This window comes from Perca flavescens, chromosome 16, assembly GCF_004354835.1.
Source record: "Perca flavescens isolate YP-PL-M2 chromosome 16, PFLA_1.0, whole genome shotgun sequence".
NCBI lineage: Eukaryota > Metazoa > Chordata > Actinopteri > Perciformes > Percidae > Perca > Perca flavescens.
Window position 1 is genome coordinate 29,362,144 of NC_041346.1, and position 17,615 is coordinate 29,379,758.

Consider the following 17,615-nt stretch of genomic DNA (forward strand, 5'->3'; position numbering starts at 1 on the left):
AATACTGAATCCACTGGTTGAGATTGTGCTGACTCGTCCTCCCATCCTCAGTCCATGAACCCAGTAAACACATGAATGAAGTAAACCTCCTTCCTTTGCCGTACCTGAAGTTGCTGCATTCTGGCTGCTGTCTGTAGATTCCTTCATGCACAACTCGAATTCTTGCAGATGTTTCAGACCAGATGTTGTAACAGAGGCCATGTTGTGTATAGTTTAGGGTCCTCGCCACCACCAGACCAATCAGCATTGAACAGATTGAACATGTAGCTGGACTTGAATGGCCTTCTTTTGACTGAAAGTGCTGCCAAACTACAACGTTTTCTGCTCACCAATTCCATGTCACAGCCTACTGCATTGAACGCTCCACCTACGTAAACACCTTCCCGTAATCACCGCGTCGTAGTGCAAGCGTTGGGTTCGGTTCGATGGGAAAACATTCCAAGGTTCGGCAGAAACCGAACCCCCGTCAAAAAGCCCGATATTCGGGCGAATCCAAAGCCGAAACCTGGATTCGGTGCATCCCTAATTTTGACACTATAAATAAAATAAAACAGAATGATGGGGCTTACCGGAAGCTGTAGGTGCTCATGGTGTCAGCGACAGACTGGCGCCCTCCTTGGCTGCTGATGGTACTGCTGCCGTAGGGAGAGCCACTACCACGGGACGCTCCTCTGGGCACGCCTAGCCAATGACGGATGCCCTCTCCTACGTCCTCCGTCCCGACACTAGACACCGAGTCACTGCACGGCAAAAATCACACTTCAAATCACAGCTCCCCTTCCTTTGCTTTAGCTGGTAAAACATGCACACGTGTTACAGTAAGCATGCACGCACGTTACAGGCTGCAGCTCAACAAACCGCTGATGATTCCACTGCGAGTCAGAGAGGGGGGATTACAAGTTCAGGCTGCATCCTCATTTGAGAGATTCTGATCATCTGTCAGAGGCCAGAGTTTGACTCGCAGTCGAGGCATCAAGTTTGTTTTTCTTTGCATCTACTTGCATCATCTGTTCAACCGAAGCAATGCAGGTAAAAAGCTTCGTCTGAGGTTTGACACATCAAGATCTGTCCCGAAATATGCTGAATATGTGGAAGGAGCTTTGGATTCACATCTTAAAGCCACTCTGAACAAGATATCACCTCAGTGGTACATCTAAAAATTAAAAAGACACTGGTTGTGCCCGAAATTCCACACTAACTATTACACTAATAGCTATTTAGAAGCTAAAACAGTGTGATTTTTTAGTATGAAACCTTAGTGTGAAACCAATGGTACACGAATTGCATACTATTTCCGGTGAAATGTTTCAGTATGCAAAACACTGGACACTACGGCAGCATACATTTCCCATATTGCAATGCGGTAATAACCATAACACAGAATAATAACCCCCCCCAATAAAAAACTCTTTGGATCTACACGATTCACGTGGATGACATTTTCCCATTCAAAACGCAGTTTTTCGACGAAAAGCAACTAGTTTGCAGGTATGAGTAACGACAATGTTCGAAGCAGACAAACGGACAGCAACCAAGGCAGCGCTGTGACATCAAAAACGCCTTAATTTAAATTTAAATAAAAATCTGTGATTTTGTACACGTGCAATTGTCGCCTGTTGGTCTAGTTGCTTTCCTTTTTTTAGTAAATGAAGCATTATCTGGCGATGCTTCTAGAGCGGATGTCAGTATGGGTTAGCATGGTTACGTGTCTCCATCGGCAGGGAGGGTAACCCTAACCCTAACCCCCTAACCCTAATTATTACAGCTCAGTGCGTCAAAAAAAAAGGTACATACCACTGTTTATTTACACAAAAGTATGTGGAAGGATAGTATGCATGTTGAGTATGTAGTGCACGGTATGCGTTTTCGGACGCAACCGCTGCCTTCAACAGCCAAAACTAGTTGTAGAGAGATGTAGATGCTATGTTTCATGATGTTTCAAGGCCTGATGCAATGTTCAGCTCACACACACACACACACACACACACACACACACACACACGCACATTCCTGAGGTTCTTACAGGTCTTTCTTTCGAGTCAATGACTCCACAGCGGTTTGAACACTGGAGTGAAGGGCAGAGTGGTGAAAAGGTTGAGTTTACACAAACAGACGTGACTGTTTAAGCAGAGTTAGCAAACTCAGTTAGGGCTGGGTACCAAAACTCAATACTTTTTAGGCACCTGACCGAATTGCCTCTAAAGTATTGAGTATTATACAACACGGAGATCCGACCAGGCAATCTGATTGGTCAACTAGACATTTAGAACGGGGCTCAAATCAGCATGACAGCTCGCCCAGAGCCATTTGAGCACACCTGGCACACGAGTTAAAAATATCACTGCGCCATTTCTGGGTCAACATTACAGAGTTGAACTAAAAAACGGTTTCAAGTAAGCGAGTAAATCAGGAACCACAGTGGAACACACAAAAGTAGTATAGTAGTATATAGAGCGATTCATCGGATTAAACAGACGTACAGGGGCTATTTCTGTTGATAGAAAAGTTATTTTTTTCAGCATATATCTTAGTTATGACAGGATAGAGCTAGCAAAGCAGTTTGGTGTTTATATTTGTGGTAATTATTCAGTTTGGGAAATCCCACGCTCTCTACAAAGCTAAAGTTAGCTTAAGTTAGCTGCTGACTCACGTTATACAGGGACAGGAAATCGTCTCTGTTGTTTGAAGTTTGCGGATGTTTAGTAACTAAATATATCCATGGAAAAACTTTTTTTCAGCACATATCTTAGTTATGACAGGATAGAGACAGCAAAGCAGTTTGGTGTTCATATTTGTGGTAATTATTCAGTTTGGGAAATCCCACGCTCTCTACAAAGCTAACGTTAGCTTAAGATGACTAGCTGACAGGGACTAGCTTACAGGGAGCAACTAGAAATCCTCTCTGTTGCTTTTTTATTTTATTTTTTAGAGCGAATTGCCCCACAATATGAATACAGTTTGATTATAACTTATATTTTGTTGGTAACCGTTGTAATATTGGCTATACTGTTGTATAATTGCAATATTACACTCGGTCCTAGCCGCATCACTGTCGTGCCAATAATGACGTTAAATCAAACCCATAGTGCTTAATCGAAAAATGCCTCAGCTTTCAATACCTAATTTCATTACCTAAGGAGTAAATCTCATCAGGGTCAGTGAGCCAATCAGCACGCAGCTTGCTTCTACCAAGATCTAATAATGTTTGCGATTGGCTGTCTAACGTTCCACGTCGTAGAGACACACAGGAACAACTCAACGTTACACAGAAACGAGGCTCCAGCAGTAGGAGCTGAAACATAAATCAAAGGATTTGTGCCATAATGTGTAATATTGTAACTTATTTTTGTTTAGTAAAATCTGTATCGAAAAAAAAGTACCGTTTAGGAACCGGTATCAAAGTCACGGTATTGGTATTAGCATTGAAAAGTCGAATTGAACAATACCCAGCCCTACCCTCAGCGAAGCCGCTTACCTTTCACAGTCGCTCTCGTCGCTGGACTCCACTTCCTCCAGCGCGGCCTGCAGGTCCACGATGCGGCGAATGGACGTCTCCAGGTCGGCCTGCAGCGTCTGTCTGACGGCGCTTAGCTCCTCCACCTGCATCTCCTGCACAAACAAACACCTGATTAACATCAGGGGGTGGCCAACCAGTTCCGCATAAAGAGCCACAAAAGAAACGCACCATTAGCCTAGCTTACACCAGAGCCTTCTCAGTTGTAACTGAGACCCTGTTTACACGTACGTGGTTATTTTTACAAACGGAGACATTTCCATTCGTTTACACGCAAACAGAGAATTCTCCTCAGAAACCGAGTCTTTCTAAAAACTCCGGCCAGAGTGGAGATTTTAGAAAACAGCGGTTGTGATTGGTGTGGAGCCTGCCTCAATGGTTGTGATTGGTGTAAAGCCTGCCTCAATGGTTGTGATGGGGGGTTTGATATACAGAACAGGCCAAATGTTTGGACACACCTTCTCATTCAATGTGTTTCTTTATTTTCATGACTATTTACATTGTAGATTCTCACTGAAGGCATCAAAACTATGAATGAACACATATGGAATTATGTACTTAACAAAAAGTGTGAAATAATTGAAAACATGTCGATTCTTATATTTTAGATTCTTCAAAGTAGCCACCCTTTGCAGGGTTAATTGGTGGAATTTTTTTTTTTATTAATAAAGGAAAAAAATGCCACTAATTAACCCTGACAAAGCACACCTGTGAAGGTAAAACCATTTCAGGTGACTACCTCATGAAGCTCATTGAGAGAACACCAAGGGTTTGCAGAGTTATCAAAAAAAGCAAAGGGTGGCTACTTTGAAGAATCTAAAATATAAGACATGTTTTCAGTTATTTCACACTTTTTTGTTAAGTACATAATTCCATATGTGTTCATTCATAGTTTCGATGCCTTCAGTGAGAATCTACAATGTAAATAGTCATGAAAATAAAGAAACACATTGAATGAGAAGGTGTGTCCAAACTTTTGGCCTGTACTGTATATAGCGCTTTTATAGTCTTAACGACTACTCAAAGCGCTTTTACATAATACAGGAACCATTCACACACATTCATTCACTGTGGCCGAGGCTGCCGTACAACGTTGCGGCTTCCACTGATGAGATGAGCGTAGCTATCGCAGCAAGTTTTATCCGAATTAGAAAGTATTCCTTCATTGAAAGAAGAGCAAAAAAAAAATGGCATTGGAGGCTTTTCTCGGAGGAAAAGATGTTTTTTGCTCTTCTTTCGCCAAGAGTTTGATCTGATTGGTTGATTTGGCCCGTCTATCCAACTATAAGTGGTGATAGACAGATGGTTTATCCAATCAGCTAACCAGGATTTTCGTCCGTTCCCTAAAGTTCTCCAACGCAAAGTTCCCAGATGGATATGCCGAGCAAATGCGAAGCGATCCATCTGGTGGATTGAGGTTAGTAATACGCTGCCTGGCTGTATATATTAAAATAAAATATAATAAGACAGGCTTTACAGAAAAAGAAGAAGGAAAAAGCAGGTAGGCAGAGGTTATCCCCTACAGACAGACATTCAATGTGTTTCCTTTTTTATTTTCATGACTTTGCTTTTTATTTAAAATACCACCAACATTGACAAAGCACACACCTGTGAAGGTACAATTCTGCATCAAAACTGTGTTGAATGAACACATATGGAAGGTTTGATATGCCTATATATGTGATGTTTTTGTATATGTGTTATACGTTTTATGTGTTCTATATGTGGTGCTGTGCTATGGAAAGAAGAGGAAGATGTGTGGAAATGATTATCCCTATGGGACAATAAAGACTCTATCTATCTAACCCGATGCGAGCGTGAGCGTGTTACCAGCTCCATGCGTCTGCGGCTGCTGTCCTGCTCCCGCTGGATCAGCTCCTCCATCTCCAGCCTCATGTCCTGCACACGCTGCTGGTAGTAAGAAAAAAAAAAAATGGCATTGGGCGATGTTTTTTCTCTCAAGAGTTTGATCATTTGAGCTTCAGCCTGGGCGCTCTGCTCCAGCTCCTCGCCCAGACGAACCACGCTGTCCCTCAAACGCAACACCAGCACCTGCACAGCAGGGAAGTACGGGACAGCATTTCAGGGGAGACACTACGGGCCAAAATATCCCTTTTCTGAACTATTTTGACTATAGTTTTTTGAGCTATTTTGCTTCAGTAACATGCCTTCTTCCAGACTGGGGCGAATCAACCATCCAAAGTACACATTTAGATGTTTATTCTTCTCTTATTTGTGTCTGTAGATTTCTCCTGAATTCACCAAAAGTTAGCAGTGTTAAAGGTGCCCTGCCACACATATTTCATTACTTTGTGGTGATGTCTGAAGTTCTACCATGGACTCTGTATAATTTTTTTGTGGAAAAAATGCCTTGGTTACCTTGTTTCAAGCCATTCTAGCGCGGTATAGAAAGCCTGCAGGAAGACTCAGCTCGATTTGTGCCAGTTGTCATTAATATTCAACGAGCTAAGCGGTTTGAATCTGATTGGCTAACAGCTAGCCAATGAGAGCCTGGCTGTCAGAATCCTTTACCCAGCCCAACTGGGCGAGCTCATGAATAGTAATGAGCTCAGACAACATGATGTCAGACTGACCAGCTTTTGTAATTGGTCTGATTTCTCTGCTTATTTCTGTTCAGTGGCTAGAGCTGACAGAGGAGGTAGCAGTTCATTTTCACATTCACCACATAACACAAACACATATGGACCTAACAGATTTAAAAAAATGCAAGTAAAAACTGCTTTTGTGTGGCAGGGAACCTTTGCATGGCGTGAGGGTGTCAGACGGCAAAATAGATTAAGAAAAGATGTTTATTTGTCATTTCGACACAAATACATTTAATAAATGACATGTTGATGTTTGAAAGTCTCTAGGTTTTGACATAAATGCAGATATAAATTTCTTTTTAAATTATATTCCAATTGGATTCTGATAAAACAATAACATGGACTTTATTATCTCTGGAAAGGGAATTGAAATAAAAAAATATATATATTGAAATATGTGCAAACAAATGTACAAAGTTGAAGAAAACCTTAATATTTCATTTTATCAATGAGAAACATACTGTACATGTGTACAGACACGCAGCCAGTGTGCAGGTTAAATTACGCTTTTCACCGGTAGTGTCTTCAAAATGTCTGAGATTTACAATCCATATCTTTCAAGGTTTTGTTCTGAGACTCTGAGCCAGAAATCTCTACTTACATTCACCAAACTTTCCACTTTCATTCCTCTCTATATGCTGAAGCTTTCTGCCCAGGGCTTTGTTCAGATAGCATTCACAGCCTGGTTTATACATCACTGTATCCATAAAAACATGGACTAAATGGATTTTTTTTTTTGTTATGGCTGTTAGTGGTATTTTCTGATTTATGCAGCAATAAAAAGAGATATCCAAAATCCCCTCTGTAAAAAACCTTTGACTCAATAATATGTCAACAAAATGAGACTACAATTTAGAACCTGGCCTTATCCAATGTTCACGTCTGCTCTGGAAATGTGTGCACATTAGCACAGCAACAAGGTAATGCCTCATTTTCATACTTAAACTGAACATTTCAGAAAACTTGGAATACAAAAAGCATTGCTTTAACCCTCCTGTTGTCTTCGGGTCAAACAGGACCCATTTTCTAAAAGTTTCTATATCAGAAATTTGGGTTTCTCTCAAACAAAATGTCCCCAAAAAAATAGTGTGGATGGTTCCATGTACGATGTTCTTTACAAGTAAAATAAATGATGAGTTCAATACTTTCTTTGAATTTGGGTTTTATATTCAATTTCATAGCATTTGAAAAAAATAATTTATAAAACATACCTGCAAACTCAGAAGGGCTGAAAAAGGTGACTCATTGTTTTTCATACAACGGCAGCTATAGACTATTGTTGGAATCCTCTCCAGTGAAATACAGACACACTTTTACACTGTTTAGCTGGCAGCATTTTAACCGTGTTTACTCCAGCTGCTAGCTAACGGTAGGCTAACGTTACCTGCTGCTGAGTGTAGTGTTAACTAGCTAACGGTAGGCTAACGTTACCTGCTGCCGAGTGTAGTGTTAACTAGCTAACGGTAGGCTAACGTTACCTGCTGTCAAGTGTAGTGTTAACTAGCTAACGGTAGGCTAACGTTACCTGCTGCCGAGTGTAGTGTTAACTAGCTAACGGTAGGCTAACGTTACCTGCTGCCGGTGTAGTGTTAACTGGCTAACGGTAGGCTGGCGTTACCTGCTGCCGGTGTAGTGTTAACTAGCTAACGGTAGGCTAACGTTACCTACTGCCGGTGTAGTGTTAACTGGCTAACGGTAGGCTAACGTTACCTGCTGCGGTGCAGTGTTAACTAGCTAACGGTAGGCTAACGTTACCTGCTGCCGAGTGTAGTGTTAACTAGCTAACGGTAGGCTAGCGTTACCTGCTGCCGAGTGTAGTGTTAACTAGCTAACGGTAGGCTAGCGTTACCTACTGCCGAGCGCAGTGTTAACTAGCTAACGGTAGGCTAACGTTTCCTGCTGCCGAGTGTAGTGTTAGCTAGCTAACGGTAGGCTAACGTTTCCTGCTGCCGAGTGTAGTGTTAACTAGCTAACGGTAGGCTAACGTTACTTGCTGCCGAGTGTAGTGTTACCGTAACTAGCGTTCCGTGCAGCGATGTTTCATAATTTCAGCGTCCAGAGTGTCAGTGGTACAACCTCTAAACAAAATTATGAACCTGAAAATGAGCATAATAGGAGCACTTTAATGGCATCAATGTATTTCACCTTCACGAAAATGTCACCTTGCACAACTTTCCTCACTTAGAGAAGGTTGCTAGGTGATAGCAGCAAATATGTCATGCTGGTCAGACCCCGCACGTAGCTGCCGGTTCTGTTCGCCTCGGAAAGATAAACTGGACAAAGTTACATTTCTACCATGAGTTGAAAAATGTAAGAACTGCAAGTGCCTTGGAAGATACTTGTTTCCTTTATTTGCATGTGCCATTCTGGGGCTTTTTTTATTCTATTATACTTTTTTTTTTTTACTTTAAGATCAGAGGATGGTGAGCGCATCACAGACTGGTTTATGTGAAGGTTTAGTCAGGATATATTGTAAACATTTCTATAAAATCCTATAAAACTGAATAAAAGACCCAAAATTCAATGAAAGTAGTCGTTCATTTTACTTGTGGATAGCGTTGAATTAAAACCATCCATGTTATTTTAGGGCAATTTCGTGGATGCAAACCCAAATTAATGATATGGAAACTTTAATAAGAGGTCTAATTTGACCCGAGGAGAACAGGAGAGCGAATATCTTCCCTATTCACCTGCTGTGTTTCCCTTTAAAAAGAATACTACACATTCATAATTTCTGTTTTTTTTTTTTGTCTCTCACCTCAAACCTCTTGACTTGCCCTCTCTGAAACTCCAGTTTGTTTTCCAGGTCACACACGCGAGCCTCCTGTTTGCTGACGATGCTACGCCCCACAGTGGACGCCTCCAGGAACTGCACCCTTGACACGCTCTGCTGGAGCTGTATGGGTGGGTGGGTGGAGGGAGAGAGAGAGAGAGAGAGAGAGAGAGAAGGGAGCCGAAAACAAAACATGCAGAGAGCCAAATGAATCTGACGCGAATGTGAAATCGGTGCTCCACCTGAAGCTGAAATCTGTAACAAGGAGTTTATGTTTGTTCTTGTATTCTATCCTATTTAGTATTTCTTGTATCCATGTGTAATCTATATCTAATGTAATGTAATCTAATGGGTAACTACAATTGGTTTCAACCCTATTTACCTATGTTTTTGTGTCTAAGTGACTGATGGGAACAACAATCTTTGAAATTGTTCCAGTATTAAGTGAGAAACAAGCTGCAATGTAACGTCAACGGGCAGATACTCAATGTCAGTTTCCGTCCACTAAAGGTGCTGTTTTTGCCGTTTAGTATTATTCTTTATTCATTTATTTACACATTATACACATTATTTATTATGTATTATATTCTAAGTGTATGACAACATTATGCAAAGGATCCCTACAGAGATAGACCTTTAAGATCTTTTTTGTTTAACATGAAACAGCCCCAAAATCACCATCATCAAACTCCACCAGATATCCATTCAAATAAACATGAATTTAATCATTGTAAAACACACTACACTCAAAGTCGTCAGAAACTAAATAAAACCATTTAAAAGCCGTCTTGGTTCATCTTTCCACTGTTCCAACAATGACTACTCTGGTTTGGTTTAAATTAACCCTTTAATCACCCACTTACATATGGGAATATGCTGGCTCTATACACGCTAAAAGTCCTGATTATTTACATGGAGTCTGGTGGAGATATGCTGGCTCTATACACGCTAAAAGTCCTGATTATTTACATGGAGTCTGGTGGAGATATGCTGGCTCTATACATGCTAAAAGTCCTGATTATTTACATGGATTCTGGTGGGTTTGGCGCATTTGATTTTGGAGCCATTTCATTTTAAACAAAAAGGATCTAACCTAATCTAACTAATCCTTTCCATAATGTAGGCAAAATTAGCACTTTTAGTAGATGCAAACATTTGTCCTTTAGGGTCACATTGCAGCCCGGTTCAGCGTGCTCGCTCAATACTGGACCAATTTTGCAGATTCTTGTTGACATTAGTCACTTAGACACCAATGTATGGGGAAATAGGGTCCAGGTTTACAAAAACGAAATTACCTTTGAAAGGATCCAGAAATCCAATTACACTCTCATATAAACCTCTCAGTGCTGCCTTTCTACCGAAGCTCACCTCTTCCTGCAGAGAGTGTCTCTGTTTCTTCACCTCCTCCAGTTCAGCCTGCAGCTCCCTGATCTGAGAGATATCACTGGACGACTAAACCGGAGAAAGAAAAGGGGGACAGCGGTGGAAATGTAACTAAGTACATTTACTCCAGTACTGTACTTAAGTCCAAATGTTGAGGTCCTTGTACTTTACTTGAGTCTTTTCTTTTCATGCCACTTTCTACTTCTACTCCGCTACATTTCAGAGAGAAATATTGGACTTTTTACTCCACTACATTCATCTGTTCCAGCTTTAGTTACTAGTTACTTTAGTTACTCCACTACATTCATCTGTTCCAGCTTTAGTTACTAGTTACTTTAGTTACTCCGCTACATTCATCTGTTCCAGCTTTAGTTACTAGTTACTTTAGTTACTCCACTACATTCATCTGTTCCAGCTTTAGTTACTAGTTACTTTAGTTACTCTGCTACATTCATCTGTTCCAGCTTTAGTTACTAGTTACTTTAGTTACTCCTCTACATTCATCTGTTCCAGCTTTAGTTACTAGTTACTTTAGTTACTCCGCTACATTCATCTGTTCCAGCTTTAGTTACTAGTTACTTTAGTTACTCCACTACATTCATCTGTTCCAGCTTTAGTTACTAGTTACTTTAGTTACTCCGCTACATTCATGTTACAGCTTTAGTTACTAGTTACTTTACACATTCAGATTACTCCACACACAACACGTGGTTTATAAAATCTGATGTTATATTATAAACTAGCCGAAAATATAACGGCTACAAGTCCAGCTGAGATGATGAGACCATTAAACACACAAGTGTGTGTGTGCGCGTGCGCGTGTGTGTGTGTGTGTGTCCGTCCATTAACCACATTAAACTGGTTGAATCACTGGAGGACCTTTAACTGGTATCAGAGTATGTTTACAGTGTGGTATAAGTACTTTTATTTGATCTTTTAAGGATCTGAATTCTTCTTCCACTGTTATACACACACAGGCACACACAGGTGCACACACACACACACACACACACACACACACACACACACACACACACACACACGCTCTTTTTCTGGAAAGCACTTTATAACCTTGTTAAGAAAAGTGCTATAGAATTTAAGTTTTTTATTATTATTATTATTATTATAATACTTTTACTTAGGTAAAGGATCTGAATACTTCTTCCGCTTGCGGTAACTGTGATTAGATTTCGGGGATGAGCCGTACCTGAGCGATGAGCGCCTTGTGCTTCTTCATGAGTTCATTCAGGTCTTCCTGGTCCTCCTCGAGTCTCTTCAGCAGGTCCACCTTCTCGTGCTGCAGCAGCACCAGCTGCTCATCCACCTGGACACACAGGAAACCATGAAGAGGGGAGGCTGGGTTGGATATCAGGGCATAATATACACATTTACATTTCCAGTTTTATCAAAACCGTGTTCGTTGCTGCCAAAAATCCAGATCAAAGACTGACACTGATAAAAAAAAAAATATAATAATAATAATGAATATTTTCACTATGGATGAATCTGTTGATTATTTTCTGGATGAATGGATTAGTTGTTTTGGTCTCTAAAATGTCAGAAAAAGGTGAAAAATGTGGATCAGTTTTTCTCGAAAGCCCAAGATGACATCCTCAAATGTCTTGTTTTTATCCACAACTCAGAGATATTCAGTTTACTGTCCCAGAGGAGAGAAGAGACTAAAATATTCACATTTAATAAGCTGGAATCATTCATAAAAGAATGACTCAAACCGATCAGTCGAACATCCCAAAAATTTGGCGATTAATTTAACTGTTGACAGCTAATCGATTCATCTTTGCAGCTCTTATAAAAAATGTTGATAGAGTTCTTCAATTAATACTGTGTGCTCACAGCAGAATTAAAGGGACAGTTGAGATGTTTGGAAGTGTGTTTGTAGGAGCTACTTCTCCGTAGTCGGCGTGTTAGCTGCAGTAGATGGCTGTCGGCACGACAACAGTTTGGAGAAACAGACAGGAGTACCGACACGGAAGATAAGCTAATGTCCTGCTGTGGAGACCCCTAAAAACATCTCTATCAGTTTAAGGGGTCCTATTTTAACCATCTAAGCGAAATGGGCTTGAATGGGCTCTTGGGCAGACTGACATGCAGAGCAAAATCTCAAATTTTCCGGAAGTTCGTCAGGGTTTTTCCCAGGCTAAAAGGGTTGTACTTAGTGTCTTCATTCATTCATAGGTGTGTTTTGAGCATAACATGCAATAAACCAATCAGAGATCATCTCCCATTCCCTTTAAAGTGCCCATATCATGAAAAAATTCACTTTTTTCTGGGATTTGGGGTGTTATTTTGTGTCTCTGGTGCTTCTTTGCACAATTTAGTTATTATATATTTCTTTTTTGTGGTTTATGGTTAAATATATCGATACATGTAATGTGTGTGTGTGTGTTTATATAGTTTTACTGTATATACTGGACGGCCCTTATCACCTCATGCATATTATGGGTTTATTATTCAAATGATATCCAGATTATGCTAATGAGTGAACATACAGTATGCAGTTTATTACGTTTTCTGCATTTGACAGCTCTCCTAAAGATAATGATTCATTTTACATAAAGATAAAACAGCATTATCTCAGTTTTCTATCAGCGATTCTACATATAGTATTAAGGCCGCATATCTACTTCCCCTGTTTTATCTCTCTTCCTCTAAATTATTACCCTGCATTAACGCCGATTTCATCATCCGGCCTGCTGTTAAAATATGATGCTACCGGGGCACATTTTCAGACAGCCTCTCCTGGATGACATTTATAGTGTTGCGCACGCTTGTTCACGTGAAAGAAAAAAGAAAAGACAGAATGGTGTCAGGAATGAAATAAGAGGGCTGAGAAAGGAGTTCAAACCCTGGCCTCTTTTCTCACTCCTGCACAGCCGATTGCCGGTTTTCAGAAAAGTTGGTTTCGGACACAGATCCCCGCCCTAGTTCAAGGTCTGAAAGCTGTGTCTCCCTCACGTTATTTTCATCTAACCAGACACTGAGCCCTGCTGTCCCGTATGGAAGCAGCTGCATGTCTCTATGTGTCTCTGCTCTCTACAGGAAATCATTCCTACCACATGTAATAAAGCTTTTTAACACTTCAACACAGAGGGCCCTATTTTAGCGATCTAAGCGCACTGTGTGAAGCGCACAGAATCCACTTCTTCATTAATTCAGAGGTGTGTTTTGGGCGTAACATGCAATCAACCAATCAGAGATCATCTCCCATTCCCTTTAAAAGCCAGGCGCGTTTGGACCTTGGAGCATTGCTGTTATGATGGAGAGATTTTCTGGAGAAAAAATGTATCTACTATTGCGTGAAGTGATAGCGCGCGAGCAGATCATATCATAACGCTATTTAACTTTGTGATATTTAAATTTTTCATCTTCTGCATGTGTGTGTGCTGCTGCGCGTCCCTGTGTGTGTAACAAACATACTGTGCACGAGACTAGGTGCATTTTACTAATGCTCTGTTAAAATAACAATGAAATGCTGCGTTATTGACTTTAGACCAGGTTTTTGTTGGTCAATGGTGTGATCACTTCCCGCTGCCTCAAGATAGCAATACTCCCAGAATGCACCTGAACACACCTCCCTGTAAGACCAGCACGCCCCAGAATGCACCTGAACACACCTCCCTGTAAGACCGGCACGCCCAGAATGCACCTGAACACACCTCCCTGTAAGACCAGCACGCCCAGAATGCACCTGAACACACCTCCTTGTAAGACCGGCACGCCCAGAATGCACCTGAACACACCTCCCTGTAAGACCAGCACGCCCAGAATGCACCTGAACACACCTCCCTGTAAGACCAGCACGCCTATGGGCGCAAGACTCATACACATCACAATACCGCACTATAGTGCAACTTGCACAAACCTAGTAAACATTTTACCTACATCTTTATAAATACTTTTTAAATAGGTTGTACATTTTTATTCCCCACTTGTATGTACGTCTGTATATTATTCGCTGTGTATATTCTTTGAACAGTTGTTGTTGTCTTCTATCCGATTAACAAGTGTACTGTGTGTCTTTTGTGTATTTGCTGCTGTAGCACTGAAGTTTCCCAATTTGGAATGAATAAAGTCTATGCAATCTAGTCTAATCTGTCTGCACACACTCACCATACTCTTCTGTTTGCAGATATTTTCCAGTTCAATCTGACAGTTGTCCAGCTCCTGGGAGAGAGTCGTCTGGAGGCTCTCTGCCTCCAGCCGCTTCGCTTCGCTCTCCTCCAGCTGATTGGCGACGCAGAGACAGAGAGAGAAGAGGTGCAAAAATGGTACGTCAAACTGATCAGCAGAGCCAGACAGAATCTGCAGACGCAGAAATACACAGATCTTTCTGCAGATTTTCCGCAGATTTTGTAAACATTTAAATTAAACACAATATGTTAACATTCTCCACCACAAGCACAGAATTTTTCACAGATTTTCTGCAGATTTTCTGCAGATTTTGTAAACATTTAAATTAAACCCAACATGTTAATATTCTCCACCACAAGCACATTAGCAGGGCCAGGCAGAATCTGCCGATGCCGAAATACACAGATCTTTCTGCAGATTTTCTTCAGATTTTCCGCAGATTTTGTAAACATTTAAATTAAACACAACATGTTAACATTCTCCACCACAAGCACAGAATTTCTCACAGATTTTGATTTTTTTTATGATAAAAAAGAATGTTAACATTCTCCATCAGAAAAACAGTTAACGCTAAATTCCATGGATTTTCATTTTTTTGGGGGGATTACCGCTGAATACTAAAAAAATAACAATAATAATAATAATCCACAGATTCCGTTTCGGCCTGCTGAGCAAAAGGTGGCAGCGTGGCATCAGGTGACTGCACAGGTGAGCGTACCTGGCAGTGCAGCCTCTCTATCTGCTCCTTGCTGCCGGCGGGAAGGTTGTGCCCAGGGTTGTCGACGGTGGAGAGAAGCAGCTGGGCGTCGGCAAGCAGGGCATGAGTCCTCTTCAGGTCTCGCTTCAGCTTCTTCTCCACATCGAAGTCTCTGTGACCCACCTGCAGGACGAGACCCCTCACATTTTATTCAAGGGTTAGTTCTAGAGATGGTCCGTTACCGATACAGATACTGGCTAAAACGCTGGTATCGGTAAGTACTGGAGTTAATGCACCGATCCGATACCACGTAATAAAGCCCTAAAGAAAATCTACGTCAAAGTAGTTTATGTAGGTTCTTCTTCCGTTATAACCGACTGTCAAACTGGACAATAAAAGCTAGTCCCGCTAGACGTCGGAGCACGGCATTCGTAGTTCGACTGGTCGTGACTGTTTTCCCAAGATGCCGCCTGCCTGTATACGTGAACGGTATTATATTATAAACTACCTTTTCAATAAACTGTCTGTGCACTTACTAAGTTCTCAATGCTTCGGTTTACATGTAGGGACCCTCATTATGCTACTGTGGAAGTGTGGTGATATTTTGAGCCTTGTTAGCGGTGTAAAAATAGAGATTTCTTTTTACTTTACCCGTGCCCTGACAACTAGCGTTATAAGCTAATTAGCGGTTTGCGCTAAAACTGGTCACATTCGATTAGCATGAAAACATATCTCAGAGAACGGTCGACTCGGTACACGTATGTTATTAACCCCTAGGTCTATTTTGCGCCGGATTGTCCTTTAACACTTTGCACAATTTATATTTTATATATTTCTTATCGTGGTTAAAGATATAAATACGTAATATATATTTAAAACACCAAAGTACGGTTGCCGAGACGGCTACACAACACGAAAACATGAAATTACCAAATAAATTAATAAATTAAATTCATTGATTGTTAGGTTTGTGTGTTCCTAACCTTTTAAAACACCAACATCTCACAATAACACTAACTAACCGATGGAGGCAGCAGTAGAGCAACAACTCCCGTGTCATGCAAGGTAAAATGAATGTTTTTATGAAAAGGAGTCTGGTGGCCTAACTCTAACCTTTACCCTAAATACTTACCCCTACTTACTCGAAAGATTTACCTTATTAGCCTACATCTTACTAAGGCTGTCCTCGACTAAAGAACTCCTTAGTCGACTAACACTTATGGGATTTTGTCGACTAATCGATTAGTTGATTTAATTGACAGAGCTGTGAGCTTTGAGAGGTGGTTAAGACTAGAAAAGCACAATATAAATGTAGTTAATTAACCATCTGTAAAACTGAGTTTCTCCACAATTAATCCTGCAAAAGCACCACTTTAAATCTTGTGTTTACCATAAATGTGCTCAGAAGTTTCCTGAAATAAATAATTAAGCATGAATAAGCATAAAAAATGACTAATCGACTAAAGAAATCTTAGTCGACTAAGACCAAAACGACCGATTAGTCGACTAAGAGGTGGCAGCCCTACATCTTACTACTTAGTTCATTACTGGACTCCTTAATAACTGTCTTTATCTTATGTTGCTTAACTACCTCCAACAATTTAGCTAATACAGGCCTTAAACTGATCCTTTAACCCAACTTACCTACTTTCTTGCCCAAAACCTAGCCCTGTTATAGTCTCTGGTGGCTTTGAAGAGAGCAGAGATAACAGCTTCAGTTCCCCGTCGTAAAGAGCTGTCTGACAGCCAGGTAAAGCTCTGAAAATACTCTAAATATAGCGTCAACTTAAACTGATAGAGATGTTTTTAGGGCTCTAAATCCACAGCAGGACGTTGCTTATCTTCCGTGTCTGTACTCCTGTCTGCTTCTCCAAACTGTTGTCGTGCCGACAGCCATCTACTGGTAACCTGACTCCTCCAGATGGATCGCTTCGCATTTGCTTGGCATATCCATCTGGGAACTTTCCGTTGGAGAACTTTTGGGAAGGGGGTGAAAATCCTGGTTAGCTGATTGGATAAACCATCTGTCTATCACCTATGTTGGTGATAGACGGGCCAAATCAACCAATCAGATCCACGAAGCGTATGAAAATACAACCACAAGCCCGCCCTTGCTGCTGCAGGCAAAGCATAGCTCGTTAGCTCCTGCAAGCAACATGTCGGTAAAGGAGATTTGCCGTTTGTGTAACAAGAATTCAGGAATAAAAGACACCATTTCAGGTTCCCGGTCCATATTCTAAAAGAAGGATCCAAGAGAAAAAAAGCATTAGCGAGCGGCTAACAGAATTATGGCTACCGCTGTCTGACAATACTGGTTAGCTGATTGGATAAACCATCTGTCTATCACCACCTAACCCACCTCAAAACCAACGCTGATTGGTCGGTCGTTTGGCTAACGGCTCCAAATTTTCTCTATCTCAAGATGCCCGACTGATCTGCGAGTGGAAAACTGGAGCTCGCCAGATCAGGACGGGCTCACGAGGCTAATCT

General features: G+C 41.1%; 1 protein-coding gene across 2 annotated transcripts in view; it reads right to left on the bottom strand.

The window, feature by feature from the left end:
- Positions 1-17,615, bottom strand: part of myo18b (myosin XVIIIB) — a 93,584-nt gene that overhangs the window by 3,133 nt on the left and 72,836 nt on the right. For both annotated transcript variants that reach the window (XM_028601104.1, XM_028601105.1), the window contains exons 34-42: positions 15,147-15,308; positions 14,408-14,521; positions 11,484-11,600; positions 10,262-10,345; positions 8,879-9,016; positions 5,345-5,566; positions 3,476-3,609; positions 2,024-2,065; positions 570-740 (exon numbers count right to left, since the gene is read on the bottom strand). In XM_028601104.1, the coding sequence (XP_028456905.1) occupies positions 570-740; positions 2,024-2,065; positions 3,476-3,609; positions 5,345-5,566; positions 8,879-9,016; positions 10,262-10,345; positions 11,484-11,600; positions 14,408-14,521; positions 15,147-15,308 (1,184 nt within the window). The remainder of the gene's footprint in view (positions 1-569; positions 741-2,023; positions 2,066-3,475; positions 3,610-5,344; positions 5,567-8,878; positions 9,017-10,261; positions 10,346-11,483; positions 11,601-14,407; positions 14,522-15,146; positions 15,309-17,615) is intronic.